The sequence below is a fragment of the Mauremys reevesii genome, linkage group 9, assembly GCF_016161935.1.
Source record: "Mauremys reevesii isolate NIE-2019 linkage group 9, ASM1616193v1, whole genome shotgun sequence".
NCBI classification, from domain to species: Eukaryota; Metazoa; Chordata; order Testudines; family Geoemydidae; genus Mauremys; species Mauremys reevesii.
Genome location: NC_052631.1, coordinates 46,908,045 through 46,927,770, shown reverse-complemented (window position 1 = coordinate 46,927,770; position 19,726 = coordinate 46,908,045). Strand labels below are relative to the sequence as shown.

General features: G+C 41.0%; 1 protein-coding gene across 9 annotated transcripts in view; it reads right to left on the bottom strand.

Moving 5' to 3' along the window:
* The window catches only part of WDR33 (WD repeat domain 33), a 110,684-nt gene that overhangs the window by 50,197 nt on the left and 40,761 nt on the right, over positions 1-19,726 (bottom strand). For 8 of the 9 annotated variants that reach the window (XM_039489663.1, XM_039489664.1, XM_039489662.1 and 5 more), the window contains 5 exons: positions 18,584-18,652; positions 18,002-18,106; positions 17,141-17,236; positions 16,232-16,383; positions 14,318-14,415 (listed from right to left, as the gene is read on the bottom strand). In XM_039489663.1, coding sequence (XP_039345597.1) covers positions 14,318-14,415; positions 16,232-16,383; positions 17,141-17,236; positions 18,002-18,106; positions 18,584-18,652 — 520 coding nt within the window. Of the gene's footprint in view, positions 1-13,335; positions 13,622-14,317; positions 14,416-16,231; positions 16,384-17,140; positions 17,237-18,001; positions 18,107-18,583; positions 18,653-19,726 lie in introns of those variants that run through there. The other variant, XM_039489666.1, reaches the window with a different exon arrangement.

Below are 19,726 nucleotides of genomic sequence, written 5' to 3'. Positions count from 1 at the left end.
AAAGGAGGCTCTGGTAATGATCTTGCCCTCCTCCACCAGGCCCGAGAACTCCTGCTAGTTCTCCTGGGGAAGCCTATCCTTAAACTTGGTCATCTCTTCCCACATTATAGTCATAGCGACCCAGCAATGCCTGCTGGTTCGCTATGCAGTTGGAGTCCTCCTGTAGCATAGGCCTTCCTTACCCATAAGGTCCATATTTTTTGGCTCCTTTGGCTTTGGAGTTGACCCCGTGTTGCCTTGACAGTCCTCATTAGCAGCCACTACAACGACAGACCCAGGCAGGGGATGGAAATATAAAAATGCTTGTCCCTTGGCTGGCACACAGTACTTTATCTCAGTTCTCTTAGCCGTGGAAGGAATGGATGCTGGGTTTTGTCAGAGAATTCTTTATTGGGCCCAAAATGGAGCTCTGCATGGGGAGGGTGACCCTTGCTGGGGCTGTGATTGTCAGAATCCCCAGAAAGCCATCAGATGGTTCCCTAACGACCTCTGCCTGGAGACCCAAGTTAGATGCCACCTGCTTAAGTCAGTCCTGATGGGCTCTCAGGTCATCTTGGGGAGGAGAAGATCCTGTAAGCATTAATTTGTCCTCTGGTGAGGACAAGGAGGCGGCATGAGCTGCTGTCCCAGAGTCCAGGGGAATCTCCTCCTGGCCAGCTTGCAACTGCTGACAGGTATTGGTACCCGCTTCAGTACCATGACATGTTGCGGATTTGGTACCGCGTCCAGCGTCAACGGCAGAGTTGAGCTCAGGAATGTCTTTTTTGCGTCCCTGGCATAGCCCTCGTCTCTGACATCGCCAAATAGGAGCAACTCGAGCTGCTGCTATGGCCCGAGGGAACCTCCCACCTCCGGTTCCAAAACGGCCATTGTAATGGTGCTGGTCCCCCCGATGTCAGAGATGGGTACAGGGAGTGATCACGGTGCCAATGCCTTGAGATGACAGACCCTGAATCTGAACCCAAAGACGAGGAAGAACCAGATGACTAAGGTCACCACGGCCTTGCCAATCCTCCCAGTGTCAGGAACCGGTGCCACGGGGACATCTCCAGTGAGGTAGTAAACGGAGGCTTTCCCCTAGAAGCAGGTCTTGAGGTTGGCCTGAAAGTGGTGGGTTCGGAGCTGCTAGGTAGCACAGGCAGTGCTGCTTCAGGTGCCTTAGGGGGGGCTCAGTACCGGCAGACTTATCAACTCTTTAGCAGCAGCATATGCCTCTGGGGTCGATGGTACCGCAGTCTTCCGTTCAGTACCAGGCAGGGAAGTAACACCTCACCCCTGGGTGTTTGCGGTGCTGGTAGTAACACTGGAGGCTGCTGCGGTGCCAGTGAGGGAGAGCAGCCCTGCATGGGTATCGCACTATTCCTATCTGCCTGCTCGACCGTCCTCGGTGCTGGGAAACTAGTCTTCTTCCAATGTCTTCTATGCCTCTTCCTGGACACAGGCAAGGAAAAGTGGTGCCACAAGCGCTTAGGGGCGGGCGGTGCGCTCTGTACAGATGTGGATGTACTCGGTGCAGAGTCAGACCTCTGCTCCAAGGTGGGCCTCAGTGCTGCCTCCATGAGGAGGCCTTTTAGTCTTGCTGCTTGGTCCTTTTGTGACTACCGCTTGAAATTGCAACAGATCTGGCAGCAATCTTTCCTGTGCCCCTCATCCAAACACTTAAAACAACTGGTTGGCATAGGCTTTGCACTGGAAGAGCACTGTTTAAACCCCGGTATAGAGGAGAGATGGACCCCCTTTCCTGACAGAGAAATCATAGTTGTTACTATAAACTATCTACACTTAACACACTATGTGAACTAATAAAACTATTTACAAAATTCTCAATTAGGAAACCACAAACACACTCTGCCAAGGCAAAGTGTGTGTGTGTGTGTGGGGGGGGGACGACACTCCAATAGCTGCCACAGGTAGTAAGAAGGAAATGAGGAGCAGAGGCTCAGCAGGGGCCCTTCATACCAGTGCTATGAGCGTGCGACACCAGGGGATACCAGAGCCACCTGATACCACTAAGGGTACGTCTTCACTACCCACCGATACAGCGGGTAGCAATCGATTTCTCGGGGATTGATATATCGCGTCTCATCTAGACGCGATATATCGATCCCCGAACACGCTCATGTCGACTCCGTAACTCCACCAACGCGAACGGCGGTAGCGGAGTCAACATGGGGAGCCGCGGACGTCAATCCCGCACCGTGAGGACGGTAAGTAATTCGATATATGATACTTCGACTTCAGCTACATTATTTGTGTAGCTGAAGTTGCGTATCTTATATCGATTTTCCCCCGTACTGTAGACCTGCCCTAAGGGAAAAATCTCAGATGGCTGTGCTCAGAGCACTTGCACACCTAAGTTGGAATGGACATGTGCAAGCACTCTAAGAAGAATATGCTGTTTCAAACACACACACATCCAGGGAGATTTCAACAGAAAGATTTCTGGACTCTCCAGTCATTTTGAGAGAGAGAGAGAGAGAAACTGAAAGCATGATCTTTTCAACTCAAAAGCCATTTTGACACAATCCCATTTTGAAAAAAAAACATTTGAAAGGTTTTGGTTTCATTTCACACTGAAAAGAAAAAAGTCAGAACTTTGAAAGCTGTCACAAAACAGAATTGTCATCCTCTAGCCAACTCTATTCACAACACAGAATACCGTTTGCATAAATTCTGTCCAAATGAACATCAATACAGTAGCTTAGAACTCGTCTTTCCTCTGGCCACAGCCACTTAAATCAAGACACTCTTACTGGGCAGTGGAAGATGCAACTACCTATGTCCTTGAGCAAAATGCAATCTTTTTTTTTTTTTTTTTTTGCTCAAGAAAGAACAGAGTTGTTAGGCATCTTCCCTACCTTCTATATCAGCCCATCCAGAAAAGGGGTCAAGCACACAGCACCTCTATTTATAGAGAATGAATGATCCAGGTACTTGTCAACTTTGTCCCTTGAAGATACATGGACATGGACAAAATCAAAATCAGTGGTGTTAGCCAAACCTTGGACAAACCAGAACAAAAGGCTAGAATCTCTAAGGCAGGGTCACTTATCTCCTGCAGAAATAAACTTGGTCTGATGAGTTTCCAGATTCATATGCAGAAACTAATGCACATCAAAATGTCAACCCCTTTGATCCCACACAAGCTTTGAGAGGTGCACTGGTTGGGGAGATCCAGAAGTCAATGCCGTCACAGTAACTGACACTGACTACACTGAGACCACAAGCATGGATAGGTTCAATGCCAACATCAAATGTCAAGACTGGCACCAAGTATGAAATAGATTGGGACACTGAGGTTCTTCCATCAGCACCAAAGCTCTGACCTAAGTGACAAAGATGGTACTAGTATCTTTGAGCAATGACAGTTGAACTTGAAATGATTCAGGCACAGATGCAAATACACACTGTTGCCATCTAGGGTCATCCAGCTTGCTTTCTGTTACTGAGCACTAGTGGACTGTGTGAAAGCTTTGATGCAAAGCTGTCTGAAGTGAAGTAGTGCATCAAAAGATTGCTGGTTTTAACTTATCACCTCCTGTACATGGCACTCTGGTAGCTTAATTCAGCAAGAAGTTGGAGACCAGGAACATGACTTAACACATTGAAACCCTGACACGAGGCAAGTGCAAGCTGTTGAACATCACTGACCACTTCATGGCAGCCAGGTTAGTGGGGCTGATGGATCCGAAGAGTTGCTGGGTCTACGTAGATGGTTGAGGCCAACATTAAGTACCATTTTTCTCACACCTTAGGCTTTCACTTTGAGGACACATCCTAAGCACTCTGGGCCATCTTCAAGGACTGCTCAAGTGTACACTTACAAGAGACACTTTAGGTGTTTCTGCCATTGTCTAACAAACAGCTCTAGGTGATGTGCCCATACAAGCGTCTCACTCAGAAAATGATGCTCTTCTAAGAACACAATGCAGCACTTATGTCTGTCCATGAGTGACACTTTATGCTACATGTGCATTTCTTGATTTTGCTGAGCTTCCTTCCTTCCTATTGAGACAAAGACAGAGCTTTAAATGTAAAATAAAATGCTGCAGCAATGAAGAAAGCTTTGACACAAGTAGTCAACAAAGTAATTCATGATATATCAGATAATGAGATATTGAATGCTAAAAGTTTGAAAAGCAAGACTCCTACTGTTCCAACTGCTAAAGCATTCAAAGCATCTCAGAGAAGCTTAGCGCAAACCTCAAAAGGGGAATGTCCTGCAAAGCTAAAATGAAGCATCAAATGTATGTAAATCTAAACAAACACTGTGCCTAGGCCCATCAAAAGCTGGCTCAACTGAGCACAGAAGCGTATGAATACCAAATTGATAGTCCAAACAAAAGCAGGAAAAAAATACCATGGTCCCAGTGTGTCAGGGCTAACTAAACCAAACACCACAAAACAGTTTTTTTAAAATATTAAATTTTATTGGGACTGAGGATACACTTCTGTTCAAACCAAGTACAATCAGCAGAGATGGAGCATGAATGGTAATCTGATGCATACCTCCGACAAAGAGGTCTTTAGCTGACCAAGGTCAAGAAAAATCTAATAAGGAAAGTTCTAGAAGGACCTGAGTCAATCCCAATTCATCAGCAAGTTAGAGGTGGTGTGGGGGTGAGAATGGATATTTGCTCAGTTATCAGTGAGTCAGAAGGATAAAAATCATAGAGCTCGAATTCCCAGCCTGTCTCATTCTGGAAACGCAAGAGCCAAAAGTAGGATTCCTGTAAAGTTGGCATTTTTGAAGAAATATATACAAATATTAAACAAACACCTCTGAGGAATATGTGTGGGTAAATTGTTATTGTTACCATAAGAATCTTAACTTGCCATTTCTAACCCTCTTTAAATATATAACCTTCATGTGATTTTTATAGTTAATTTATAGCAAAAGCTGTATTTATTCACCTACTTTTCCCAATAGGATTGGGGATCATGTCATCAACCAAGTTTTATATCTTTATACTACTGGGGGGAGGGAGAGGGTGACAGGAAGAGAGAAGAGGGGTGTCCTGGAGTTTTCTTGTACTTCTCAAAAGGAACAAACTGCTTATGAATATTTTATGCTACAAAGTAGCCTGGACGTATCACATAGGAGCTAAAGATCCAAAAGTGAATATTATTTTATATATATATATATATATATATATATATATATATATATATCTATATATATATATATATATATATATACACACACACACACACACATACACACACACACACCCAAGAACAATTACAGCATATAGTTTTCATACTGAAAGACTGTGGGTCTTTTAGTATTTAAATTTTAAAAACAAAAGTACTTTCCCTCCTATGAATTACCAAACTAATGCTGAATAATTAAAACAAAACATTTATTAAAGGATAGCCATGTCTTCCAAACAGGGTCAATCATAAGACTTAAGTCACATGTGTAATAGCCTTTTTGTACACAGATCCAATTAGGGTTGCCAGCTCCCCAGGAATTAAAGCTTATGTCGTGATGAAACCTTCAGGAATACATCCAACCAGAATTGACAATCCTAGATCCAATGTGTTGTGCATTAAACATCTGCTGGAACACTGGACAGGCCCATCATTATATAGCTTAAATGACAACTGGATAATACTTTTAGTTTAAAAACAAAAAAAATACATAAGTGTAAATAAACTTAAGTAGATACTATGTAAATTTTACATAGTGCAGCATAACTAGGATACATAGAATGACAGAATTGAAGGCTTTTCAGCTATTCAGTTTCTTTACTACATAATCTACCATTGTCAATCCTGGAGCCTGTGAAAATCTATATAGCAGCCATCTGAAGTGTGTCTACAGAAACAGAATAGGAGTACTTGTGGCACCATAGAGACTAACAAATTTATTGTAGCTTAAGCTTTCGTGGGCTACAGCTCACTTCATTGGATGCATGTAGTCCCACTACGTTCATCCAATGAAGTGAGCTGTAGCCCACAAAAGCTTAAGCTACAATAAATTTGTTAGTCTCTATGGTGCCACAAGTACTCCTATTCTTTTTGCGGATACAGACTAACATGGCTGCTACTCTGAAACCTATAGAAACAGAGCAATTCTAGAGAAAAATGTTTATAGAATTTTCCAGAGAAGACTCCCCCGAACTAGATCAATCTTCCAAAGAAATTCCAGACATTTTAAAATGGAATTATATAGAAAGCTTCCAAAAGGTGTAAGATTTAAAACAAACTCATTCCTGAAAATCTTTTGGAATGCTGAATTTGATTTTCAGCTGGAATAGTCACAACAGCTATCGGTATTTGGGAGCAGAATTTACATATAGGATACAGGGTACCACATTCCAGTCCCCTAACTGGGTTTCCCTTTTGTGTGTTGCTGAAAGGAGAAATAAAAATATTTTTGAAAGGAAAGAAAACATAAGACTTTGGTGGTCGCTTACACAGTAGTTACTACAAAAATGACCAATTAAAAAAATAAAAACAAAAGCACTTAAGAACTAAGAGAATCTTGTTCCGTATCGGTAGGTGAATTGGGTGTTGAGAGGAGAAACTATGATCAAGAGTCGGAATGCATCATTTTAAAAGCAAATCAGTCTCCCTAAAATATAATTTCAGTTTAGAAGCTCCTTCACTGGAGGTTTTCAAAAAGAGGCCAGATAGACATCTGTCTTGGATGGTTTAGACACAACAAATCCTGCATCTTGGCAGATGGGTAGTCTAGATGATCCTTGCAGTCCTCTTCTAACCCTATGATTCTACGTTGATCCTTATTTTTGTGATAATTAGCAGAATATCTGTATTGGCTAGCAATTCAACGAGGCTGGACTGATTATTTTATTAAAAATACAGGAATGTTCTCTGGCTTACCTTCTGAACCAAAATGCTACAAAGATGGGTCACAAGAACAGTGGAAATGTATTTTTTATAGAAAAAAAGCCAGTAAAACCACCAGAACTTCAAGATCCTATCTCAGTACCACAATCAGCTGAGGCTGTAAACAAACAGCCGCACAAGAATTCTAGAGCATTCTAGAGCAGAGGTCCTCAAACTGTGGGGTGCGCTTCACCCGGGGGGGCACGGAAGAACATTCAGGGAGGGCACAGCTGAGGCCTGAGCCATCCCCCATTGGAGATAGAGAGGGAGCGCCACCCAGCACCGCTCCTGGCCCCTGGAGCTGCTGGCCTGTGCCTGGAGCCCTGGCTGCTGCCCCAGCGCCCGGACTCCAGCTATGGCCCCAGTCTCGGCTCCCTTAGTCCTGTCCCTGTCCCCCTTCCCAGAGCCGCAGCTCCGCTTCCCAGTTGTTCAAAATTTCCATTTAACCGTAGGAGCTGAACCACCAATTAAGTCTTTTGGAATTTGGACAAAGGGCATACTGAGGGCTTATCTACACTTACAGCGGTGCAGTTTGCAGCACTTAGTGAAGACACTACCTATGCCAACAGGAGTTTCCATCTGTGTAGATATTCCACCTCCCCAAGAGGCATTAGCTATGTTGATGGGAAAAGCCTACCCATCGACACAGCACTGTCTACACCGGGGGTTAGGTCAATATAACTAGGTCAACTCAGGGCTGTGGATTTTCCACCACTCATAAGATAGGTAAGTACTTTTATTATGTAGCAGAATCACAGAGGAGTAAACTGAAGCGCACAGATATTAGAAGGTTTGTCCAAAGCTACATAGCAAGTCAGTGCAGAACTGGGAACGAAACTCAAGAATCATTGTTCCCAACCCCCTCCCAAGTACTAGACTGCATTTCCTCCAAAAGCCAATAAGGAATGCTGCTGCCCTGTTGGGGAAATAAAACCAATCACATAAATGAAAAAAGTCTTTCCGAAATTAAACTGTAAAAAGGATCAAAAACTCAGAATGAAGCTCCAAGAGATTTTACAACCCAAAGCAGATCCAGAAGCAGAAAATATTGACTGGAAAAAGCTGAGTTCTTCAGAGTTGTTTCAATAGGACTACTTATGGAATGAGGTGTTACTCAACAAAAGGGCAGCAGACCCAGCCTCTTATTGTTTCCAAACTTGCGAGCATATGAAAACATTACTACATTTTATCACTACTGCACTGAGTTCCAGTACACACACGTGCTATTTTTTTTTTTTTTTTTTTTTTTGGTATGGAATGGGAGCTTGCAGATTACTTTCTTATGCCCGATTCGGAAATTCAACTTCTCCCCCAGTCAAAGCAAAGGCATTAAAGATATGAGTAAAAGACATTTCCTTATAGTAATTTATATAATTGGAAGAAACCATAGTGACTTATAAACTCTGAATAATCATACTAGAACAGAGTTTAAAAGTAACTATCTATGGTGGCTTATAATCACCCAAGTTACTATATGAAAAAGCCTTTGGCTAATACCTTGCCTTGGCAGGGAGAAAAATTGAATTTATCATTCTATTTCATAGACGGATACAGGAGAGAAATCCAAGAATACCCATCCCCTTTTAAACTTTCCCTATCAATCCCTACATCACTGGCCTTCTGCATAAGACAGCTTTCAGAAGACTTATTTTAAACCAGGTAACCTCAAAAATCCTTGGAATACATCACTAGCCTGGGACAATGGTACCTGGAATGTGAACCTTCACCTCTCCCAAACAGCTATTCATAAACACCGGGGGGGAGGAGGGGAAAATATAAATATACCCAGAATGATAATCAGAAGTTCTTGCTCTGAGACGGGGTGGCCAACCTGTGGCTCCAGAACCACATGAAGCTCTACAGAAGTTAATATGCAGCTCCTTATATAGGCACCAACTCCGGGGCTGGAGCTACAGACGCCAATTTTCCAATGTGCCAGAGGGTGCTCACTGCTCAGGCCCTGCCCCCACTCCATCCTGCCTCTTCCCCTGCTATGCCCTCGCTCCTCCCATTCCCCCCCCGCAGAGCCTCCTGCATGTCACAGCTGATCGGGAGGTGAGGGAAGGCACTGATTGGTGGGGCTGCTGGTGGGTGGGAGGCACTGGGAGCCAGGGGTGAGGAGCTCATGGGGGACTGCTGACGTATTATTTTGGCTCTTTGGAAAATGTACATTGGTAAATTCTGGCTCCTTCTCAGGGTCAGATTGGCCACCCCTGCTCTAAGACAATTAGACAGTATTAACACAAAAGGTTAGGTGTGCCAGGAGTCTCTGAACGCAGACGAAGATTTGAAGAATTTGTTACTGCAAATTTTATGATGATATGAATACAAGATTCACCAAGACCTGGCATAATAAAACACTATGAAAGCTTTTTTAAAAAAAATTTAGGACAGCACAACATAGTAAGTCTGCATTTCAGCTATACACACAATCCTCTTGGATCTTTGTTAAAGTGCATCTTATTACAATGCTTTTTCATGACTCATCACTTCTAGGAAGGGTGCCTGACAGATCTGCAACTTTAGGAGGAGCTGGATATTTTCTACATATTACAGTACTGCATTGCAACTGCTATCAAAAAGTGAAATATGAAAAAGAAGTTAAGTGTAGTGAATATGATTAAAAGTAAGTTTAAAAAAACCTAACTTTGAAATGAGAATTGCTATTCTGTTTGAATGTTGTATTCCAAAGCTTATCTTAGTAACAAGGTTCATCAGAATTCAATTGCAGAGTATGTATGAAGTGCATATATACATTTCTCAGGCCAACACTTATGGGACTACTTACATCAAAAGTAGTGAGACCCAAGCAGAAAACAACCCAGAATCAAACACAGCAAGGTGGATCAATTTTTAATATAGTACAAAGGCAAAAGTGCTCAATATATTGCCTAGTTCATTCTGGATATGATTTATAGCTCTGAAAGCTTTAGACCAGTGGAAAAGTTTTATTTTTCTTGTCTGCTTGTGGCTTTAAGGATAAAAAGTTTAGGTTCAAAACAAATGACTGCATCCCCCAGTGCACAATTCATCCAATTCTGGATAGCAGTCTTTGGGCATTCCTGATAGGTTTTAGGTCAACTGCATTTTAGGTGTCTCTCTCAAAAGTCCCTGTAACTGTATAATCTTTCTTAAAGAGAACTAGAATAAGCGGTTGATGAAAGTACTCAAAGCTACTGCTTGTATTCATTATTTAAAATAGTATGGTATGTTCTGGCAACCTAAGTGCAAAGCCAAGCAATAGTCACCCAGAATATTCTGAGTCTTCTTTGGATCAAAGACCAGTAATTTAACTGGCCAACATATTTAGTAACAGACATGGACTTCAGCTCTTTCCAATGTTTGCAACTTACAATTTCTTCCTGTTATATTACATAACTAATAACCGTATGTATTTTATCCAATAGATATAACGGGCCAACTCTCTCTCTCAAGTACACAAGCACAATCCCACTGATTTCAATAGGTAGAAAAAGGAAGAAAATTTGGCCTAATATGAACTTTAATTTTACTATCAATTGTGTTATATACGAAAGCTCTCTATTTCAAGTAGACAATTATAATATAATTAGTATATTTAAGAAAAATGGTGTATCCTAACCTATGATTTCTGTTCATACTGCTGTGTGTAATTTAGAATGGCATGTTTACTACAAATGGGATTTAAACATCTTCCTGGCCCCATTAGCTCGAGCCCAACATCCTGGGATTCAAGACCTCTCAATAAAGTCAATGGCTAGCTACCTTAGTCTCCTAGAAAATAAACCACCACCAGAAGTTTATTGCATATAATTTTTCCACACCCATTTCAGATGGAACAAGTGTTCCTACAAAAATGTGAACATGTAAGCTGTCACAGAGAAAAGAGGTGTTAGAAGCACAAATCCTTGATTTGTGAGTCTTATAACAAAACCTTTAGACCAAAGACTTATTTTTGTTTCACCTGCCCTAACAGAAAGGCCTTTAGAAAGGCCTAAAAAATGCTCTCATGTAAGACTTAATTTATTGACTTTTCATACAATTTTCTTTCCCCACTTAATAATTATCAAAAACTGTATAAAACTGTTTATGTATAAACAAGGGCTTGACTCCAATCCAGTCTATTTTAACTTCCTACTTGATCTTGTCATGTTTTCATATTGACAAATTTGTAACATCGCAACTATTACTAAGGTGAAATGCTGTTTGTACCACTGTTCTTATTTCAAGTTCTTTCCAACGTGAAAGTCTCCTTCAAGATACATTTCTTATCAGTGACATACAAAGCAAAAAAAGAGCTTTTGTCCTTTTTTACTTCTTTATGATGTAGATTAGAATATAAGCTTGAAACTACTTTTAGAAACCAAATGAGTTTTGAATGTTAAAAAATAAGTTAAGTCTTGTTAGCCCTGAAAGACTACAGTAATTGAAGAAATGGCAAGACAATGACATCAAAAGAATGAAAGCTGAGCAATTGAGGCTAAAAGGATTGAGTCAGGCTTTTTTTTCTTTAATTCAGTCCTTTTTACAACTTAAAGCAAAATAAGGCACAAAGAGGTCACCCTAACTTTTACATTTGTGTTTTTCCATTTGACAACTGCTAATTGCCCCTCATGTTTCTAATGAAACCAAAATAATAATGGTTCTTTGACTACCTTCAGTGATGACACAACATCTTTCTCTGGAATTCCTCAAACCCCGTCTCCTCATCTCTCTCTCTCCTCCCCTCCCGCAACTGAAGGTCAGTCCATCAGCACCACTCCCAACCTGGCTAGAATTGTCAAGCATTTCCTCCCCTACTGGAGATGAACAAACTTGGTCACTTCTCCAGTGAGCAAAAGCATTAAGTCAATAGAGTATCATTATCTGATACCAGAAGATGAGTCTGACTTTGCTGTACTCTCTGGCCCTGCTAATCTAGAAGCAACCTAGAAATGTGCTACAGCAGCATGGTTGTGCATTGTGCAAGATCCTCAGGCTGGTTTTGAAATAGTTTGATTAGCTTGTTGCTGCAGAATCAGCAGGAAGAACTTGTTATTGACATTTGGTCTCAGAGAATGGATTTTTTATGTACAGTCTGATAATAAAGCGTTGGGAGTCTTCTATTGTTTATAAACAGATATTCATAAGCTGGAGGATAGTCTAATATTTTAAGAATCAAATTTTGGGCCTAAACTACATCAGAGCATCCCCTTAATTGTGCTGACCTTCAATGGTATTAGTATTAACCAGAAGACTTGAAGAACGGTTTGTGTGAGAACAGAAAGTATACTATCATTCTTGATCAAATAGTATATACAGACATAACCGGACAGGACAAAGCATGAGAGGTGTATTGATATCAGTTAGTCTTAATTAAATCCTTTTAGGATTCTAATTTGCATACAGCCCTCTGCAACTTTAATTGCTGAAAACTTTTAAAAGATTTGTATTCACTTAAGACAACCATCATGGTAGGGGGATGTGTATGCTTTAAAATCTGTACTTGATTGAAAATTTTCCAGGCAATCATCCTAAATAATGCTTTAAAACTTCAATATGGGGCAGAAGATAAAGGAAGGTTTGGAGCAAGAAAGCCCCTATTACATCGCTCTCTACTGAGGACATGTAACAGGCTCTCACATAGTTCCTTTAATCAGCTATACAGCACAGGGCACCAGAAAAATCCAGCTTGCACTCCTGAATTAAGAGATCGCATTTTCCACCGCTTTTAGAAAGGTTTTTTGTTCCGCAAGCAAAAGTAAAGGTTCTCTCAAGAATCCATGTGCTCTGTTATGTCAGGTGGTGAAGATCTGGCAATACTGCTGATTCACATAAAGTCAGTAAAAAAGGAGTGTATTGTACATACACTATACAGACAGTGACGGTACAAGCCCTATTCTCTTTATACAACTATTTTGCTATATATAAATATGATGGATTTCACTCTGACAATTTTATAGTGCATTTAAAAATGAAACTATATCTAGAATGTACACACAATCCCAATCTTTGAGTAAATGAAACAGAAGGAAATACAGTACAAGTATCATTATATACCGGCCTGAAATTCTTAAGTCATTTGTTCCCTTGGCCTACGAGACCTCTATGCAGAAGAACATAGACCACAGATGATAGGGAAAAGTAGTGAAATTAATGCAAGACCTACACACTGGACTGAACTCTGCACAGATGCAATCGCTCCTCCCTTATACAATCCAATTGAATAGTTAATGTGATTGCATGGAATATACATCAGTACAGAATTTGATCTTTTGTACAGCAGACAGCACAATGGTCGCCAACCTGATTGGTGCCTCTAGAGATAACTATAATACCAACAATATGGCCTAGAAATCTGTTTGTCAACTCCTGAATGGAACAGAAACTCCTGCAGTGATGTTTCTGATGGAAAAATCATGAAAGCAAGACTATATTGAAATACTAGGCTTCAACAGTAGTGACGTTCAAAGGGATAACATAACAGTAAAAATCAGAATAGAGTCCAAGAGAAGCAGGGAATATTCTCTGGTAAAATGATGCAAGTCCAAGTGTGGTATGTAAGTTTTTTAAAACCTCTGCATTGGCAAATGTCAAATGAGTTCAGGCACCTAGGCCAAGAGTTCCAGTGTTTTGTTAAAGTCATCTTCCTTGCAGACAGTCTGCATGCCAATATCCCATTCATATCTTGTGACATGACAGCAGCGTTAATACAGCCCTTAACGATATTTCATCCTGTTACGTCTACTATATCGCACTGGTCCAATATATGAACATTGGCAGATGAACTCGGAAAATTAAGTGGCATCTTCAGAAAGAAAGGAATAGTTTATATAGGCTATTGCTACTAAACAAGGTTGCAGAAAAAGACGTAGAAAGCTCCTGAACTGTATCTACCGGAAAGGATTCAGAAGTGTCCTCTCACAGATGCTACTACTGAACTGAGAAGCCAAGACATTTAACATGTGCAGTCTGTGGTGTGATCAAAACTTAGCATTTTTTGTTCACCTAGTTATGTTCCACACAGATAAAGAGTAACTGACTTGCCTTAGAATAAATTAGAGTCAAGTGAGTGTTTTCAAAGTTACTTCCCTGAAAAACAGCACATTCTGCATGATAATGTGTATACTCTGGAGCAAATGTCACAGTTACTAAGCACTGATGAAAGATTAGAACTATATTTGCCTTTTTAACAGCTGCTTCTGCCAGTACCAGGATTAGGAAAGCATCTTTATACCAAACTCCAAAATCTAAAAAGAGTTTAAACAGGTGATAAACATGGGTAATGTAAATCTGAAAAGCTGTCTGGACATCGGGAGATATGAGAAACAGTGGCCAACTGAAGTATCCATTTTCCAAGTGGTATTATCTGTTTGGAGGATTTAAGGTAGGGAGGTCATAGGAAAAATGGAGACAAGCTGATATTTCTGTATTGTGAACACTTAATTACAAAAAGGTTTTCCCCCTCTTGAAATATCCCAATCAGTACTATTTGCACACATACCTCGAAGAATTCTCTCCTCATGGCAACGTAGAAAGTCCCAGATTCTAACAGTGCCGTCGTCAGAGCATGTAGCAAATTTATTATCCGTGGGTGAGAAACTGTTACATGAAGACACACAGCAGGGGAAAGAAGTCAGCATTTAACAGAATATCTATGCTTCGCAGACAGGGCAAAATTAAATTGTAAGGTGTTAGACATTGAAAGAGGCATTTGAACATAAGGGCCACTAATTAAACATACATAGTGTCTGCCATTTGACATTTCCATCAGAAGACACTGAATTTAGTTTAGGATTTAATTCTGCATTTTGATCCCCAGTCAAGTGGGAAAATCCAGAATTTATATTTAGCACTATCCTACCTATGACTGTATACAGCAGCACCTTCTCTGTGAGACCAGCAGCAACACGAAACTGACTTAATAGCAACTGCAGCCCTAGACTTTCACACTGTTGATCGTGGTAAAGCGACACTGTGCAGAAGCATGGGGGAGAGCACTAAGAGAAAATTTCCTCTTCAGCCACAGGTGCCTTGCAGCAAGACAAGCAAAAATAAGGGAAGGTGGGAAATAGGAAGATGCTACTGCTACTAGCAGTTGGATCAGTTGCTGAAAAATTCTTACATAAAACGTGTTCCACACATATGAAAAGGAACAGAGGAAAGATTTTCCCCTCTGTGAAATGAAGTTAGAATTCTACAACCATGGCAGATGCTTCCAAATCTATCATATTGCTTGATGAAAGCCACTGGGAAAAGTGTGAGGTTATTTAGCCACGTGATTAAGGTCAGACCATCTCCAGCAACTGACAAGCAGCCACTTCCATTCTGGTGCAGCGAATGACCAAGGAAGAGTCTCTGTTCAGTTAATTCAACAGCAATCCCCTTGAAATCCTGGATCTTTATGATCGGGAAGGGGCTTACTGTTGGAGAAATTCAGTGTATGGACATGATACACTAAACCAATAACTGCATCCAATGTACGCATGTCTTGTAAATCAAACTGTCAAGAAATCCTGAATCTTATCAGAGGGAAAGTGGTGACCTCAATAGAAAGTGTTTCTGTGGCAGTGAACCTCTTACCACCAAGGGGCAGCACCCCAATCTGAAAAAACACGGCTTTAGATTTATTTTGGGTCTGCAGCTCCTCTTCAGGTTTACTTTAAAAAACATTTCTTCTCTTTACACATCTTACTAAAAGATTCATCCATATTTACTTTAGAAACATCTTTCATATACATCTTACTGAAAATATCACTTAACTCCATTTTTATATAAAATACACATTTGCACAACTGAGGTATCAACACTGAATCAAGAAAATGTCCTACAATCATCTTTTCAATGGTCTGCTTACAGCTTCAAAGCTTAAGAACCCATTCAATGTTAACATTAGACTTCTGGATGTGGCAATCTGTGTGGGTCTTCAGTATTAGTGGAAACCTTGGCCTCACCAAGCCAAGCAGTTCTTCACTTTATTTAGCCTTTTTTTATTATTATTATTATTTTGTGAGAACTATGCAGGTGTTTTGTTTCTGAAGGTTTTATATTTTATTCAGTTAGATTATTAAAGACTGAATTCTTTATTTGGAATGAAATTGTCTTACACAGTCCGTATAAAAAGGAATAACTGATACACATCGTCACCATATATAAATGAAAAGAATACCAGTGCAAAATGCGGCAGACAAATACATCTCTAACATATTGCAGAGGCAGATACTGGGACAATACTATTTCAGAAAGTTGCCAGCAAAACGGTGAGAATGTGGAAACAAAAGAAAATATTGTGTTTACTTGGTGCATGAAGTTTCCCAGAATCTGACAGAACCCATGCATCTCTGCACCCAGAATACACTTAGAGAACAGTCTAATTATGGAAATAGGTACTACAGAAAATGGTATATTGTGTATAAACCTGGCCTCTCTAATCGCCTCCTTATGTGCCTGGAACATCTTGACGTTGTTCATGTTGGACTGCCAGTATTTCACATATCCCCCGTGGTCTGCTGTCAGCATCCACATATCATTGTGTGACCAAGTCATGGCCCTTACAGGGCTGTCGTGAGCCTGAGGAGTCAAAAATAAAACTTCTAACAAATACGTTCAAATGTTACCTAACCCACATGAAGGTGTACATTTAACATTTATGACAAGGGAATGAAAGAAATGGAGAATATTTAGATCTGCAAGCTCCTCAGGGAGAGACTATTTTATGTTTCTTGCACAGTGCAGTGCACAATTTACTTGTGAAGAGCTTAAGCCCGGCTAGCTCAGTTGGTAGAGCATCAGGCTCTTAATCTGAGGGTCGAGGGTTTAAGCCCCTGTGTGGGCACTGGGGGGGAATAGCTCAGTGGCTTGAGCATTGGCCTGCTAAACCCAGGGTTGTGAGTTCAATCCTTGAGGGGGCCACTTAGGGACCTGGGACAAAATCAATACTTGGTCCTGCTAGTGAAGGCAGGGGGCTGGACTCAATGACCTTACAGGATCCCTTCCACTTCTATGAGATAGGTATATCTCCATATATAAAATACTTGCACTGTGTCTCCAATACTTAAAACATAATAAATCCCCACCATATTCCCTTGAAAACAAGGCAGAAATATTATCTCTATAGTTCAGACAGGGAGATGCAGCTCAAAACATTAAACAAATTGCCCAAGATCACAACAGGAGTCAGGGACTGCGCAGGATAAGTACTCAGGTGCCCCTAGCTCTCAGGACTGAACTTAGTCCACTAGCCCATGATTAGTATGTGGAGATGCATGACTACAATATTCTTTACAATCTCAGAGAAAGATGCTGACAGCTTGCTGGATGCAGTTACCTGTAATATTGTTTCAAAATTGAAAGTCAATCCATTCCACAAGGTGAACTCTCCACTAGAAGCCCCAGTGACCAAGCGCCTCCCTTCAGGAGTCCACTGCAAGAGAAAAATTGAATTAGATTGTGTAGACAGTGCCCAGACACCTTTCCTATATCCTTCAGCATTATTAAAATACAAGTGCCTACATGAAATTATAAAGCATTTGGATTTATAAAGTGACTCTGTACTGGAAGGTAGGAAGGGAAGAAAGAAAAAAAAAAAAAAAAGGATGGTTGTCATAGGATACAGGGCTTTTCATCTCTAGGTCACCAGTTCAAATCCAGCCCAAAACACTAGTGACCAGGAGTTATCCAAAGGTAGCTGTCAAGTCACCTATGTGAAATGAGTTTGATGGCTTCAATCCAGTTCTAGTGAACAGGTGTCCTCATCAAACATGCCACTACTACTAGAATCCTGGCATCCTTGCAGGCAAGCTAGTAGATTGCAAGGATTAAACAGGCACGGTGACTGAACTACCCTCTTCCTTCGAGTTGGTTCCCTCAAGATAATGTTGAGACACATTGGTACAAAAAAAGTTTTGAGAAAATTAGACTGAAGGTGAAATATATACAAATCAAACAGTGAATAAATTGATTGTCCCAGGGTTCCTAGAATCCTCTGTAGAAAAGATGATGCATGTCATTCCAGGTTTTGAAATAGCCTTGGGGTGCCCAACACCTGGAATCCTGCACGATGGTTTTACTTAAAAACATTTCTAGTTTTATTATCTTGCCATTCTAATTTTATTACAGACAAATATTTCGCAGTTAACTAATCACGCCTGGGAACAAATCTTCTAGCCCAGGCCCACATAATACTCACCCTGACAACAAACACTGGGCATTTTACTTTATTGGTAGATGTCCTAACAAATTTTGTTGTTACAGCATTCATAGGATTATTCAGCATTCCTATAGGAGGGACCAGCTGTAAGTGAGGAAAGAAAAGAATTTTAGCAACAACATTTCAACCTGCATCTTGGGAAAGAAGCAAGAAAAGCAGAGGCCCAGAAGTCTTATTTCTGAAAAAACAAACATTTGATTGTAGGAATGAATCAATTAAATATGTTCAGACTTTGAAATCAGCAGATACTACTTTCACCATCTCAGGAACACACACACACGATCATCTCCTCAAATGCAACTAACCTTTCAACACCTGAACTTCAGCAATTTCACTTCACTAGAACAGGACTGAAAGAGTCCATTAACCTTCAGGCTCTCTTCTTGGGACAAAAAGGTTCTTTTAGTGCAGGGGAACATAGCATGAAGATGCCCTCTAAGTCACCTCTCAGGGGCAAATAGAGAACTTTGGTATACAGAGGCAGAGTCCTACTTTTCAGGTAGAAGAGTTTTAGTGCCTACAATAAGAGCTTCAGAAGCATATATAAAGATTTGCACTTACATCATTATAATATCCCGCATCAGGCTGAATTGCCCGCATATCTCGCTGGTCTCTCTGCCATACTCTATTCTGGAAAGAAAAAAAAGAGTTATTATTGCTGCTGTACTCCAGTGTTATTGAACAAAAACTAGGAAGCATTATACAGACTGCATATTTAGAAGCTTCAGTATGCACTGCATAAGTTTAAGAACAAATCCAGTACAAAATTTTGGGCTTCAGGAAACTAGTAGATTTTACATTATGTAAGATGAAGGAGGATAGAGGTAGATTATAAGGAAAACGTAAAGTCAGAAGAATGACTAATTTATAACACAACAATGTCCAAAAGTGTTACTGGGGCCCATTGATTTCCATTTATTTATTCACTGAAAGTAAATGTTCTACATAAAAATACTAGGAAGGCAGTGATCCTGTGTTTAAATGTTCTGCATTACTACAAGAGACACATAAGCCTGGCCTCTTGGTTTCTCGGCCAAAAAGAACTGTATACTCCTGCTCAACCTCTAAGAGCTTTGGCTCTGTAGTGACCCCTTGTAGCAGGGTGCTGGTACAAAAGCACCTAATTAGCCCTGCCCGGTCAGATCCAATCAAGGGAAGCATGTTGGGGCTGATGGACAAGGCCTGATGCTGGCCTGAGAATTGGCAACACCTGCTGGCCTGACAAGCCAAGGGCTATAAAGGCTGGGAGGGAGCCAGAAGGCATGGGACAGCCAGGGAGGGAACTGGAGGCCTCCTAGCTGAAGGCTGACTCTGCCTGTAAAGGAGGTGACTAATCCTGTAAAGCTTCTATACAGATGGACACTGGTGGTGGGACAACTTTAAGTAAAGAAAGACACAGGTGCTGGACAACCTTGAAGCCTCTCTGAGCCTTACTGGGGGCAGCAAGTGGGCCCTAGGAAGAGGGGCGGGTCCTGAACCCTGTTACACCCCTCTACCTAATATAAGAGATGTATTGATGACCTCTAAACTAAAGCGAGTTCCATCCAGTAGTACTTGCATAGAAAGGACATTTCTATGGTTGGGGCACCAAAAGCAGACAGTGTAGTCAAAGGCCTGGTCTACACTACGCATTTAAACCGATTTTAGCAGCGTTAAACCGATTTAACACTGCACCCGTCCACACAACGAGGCCCTTTATATCGA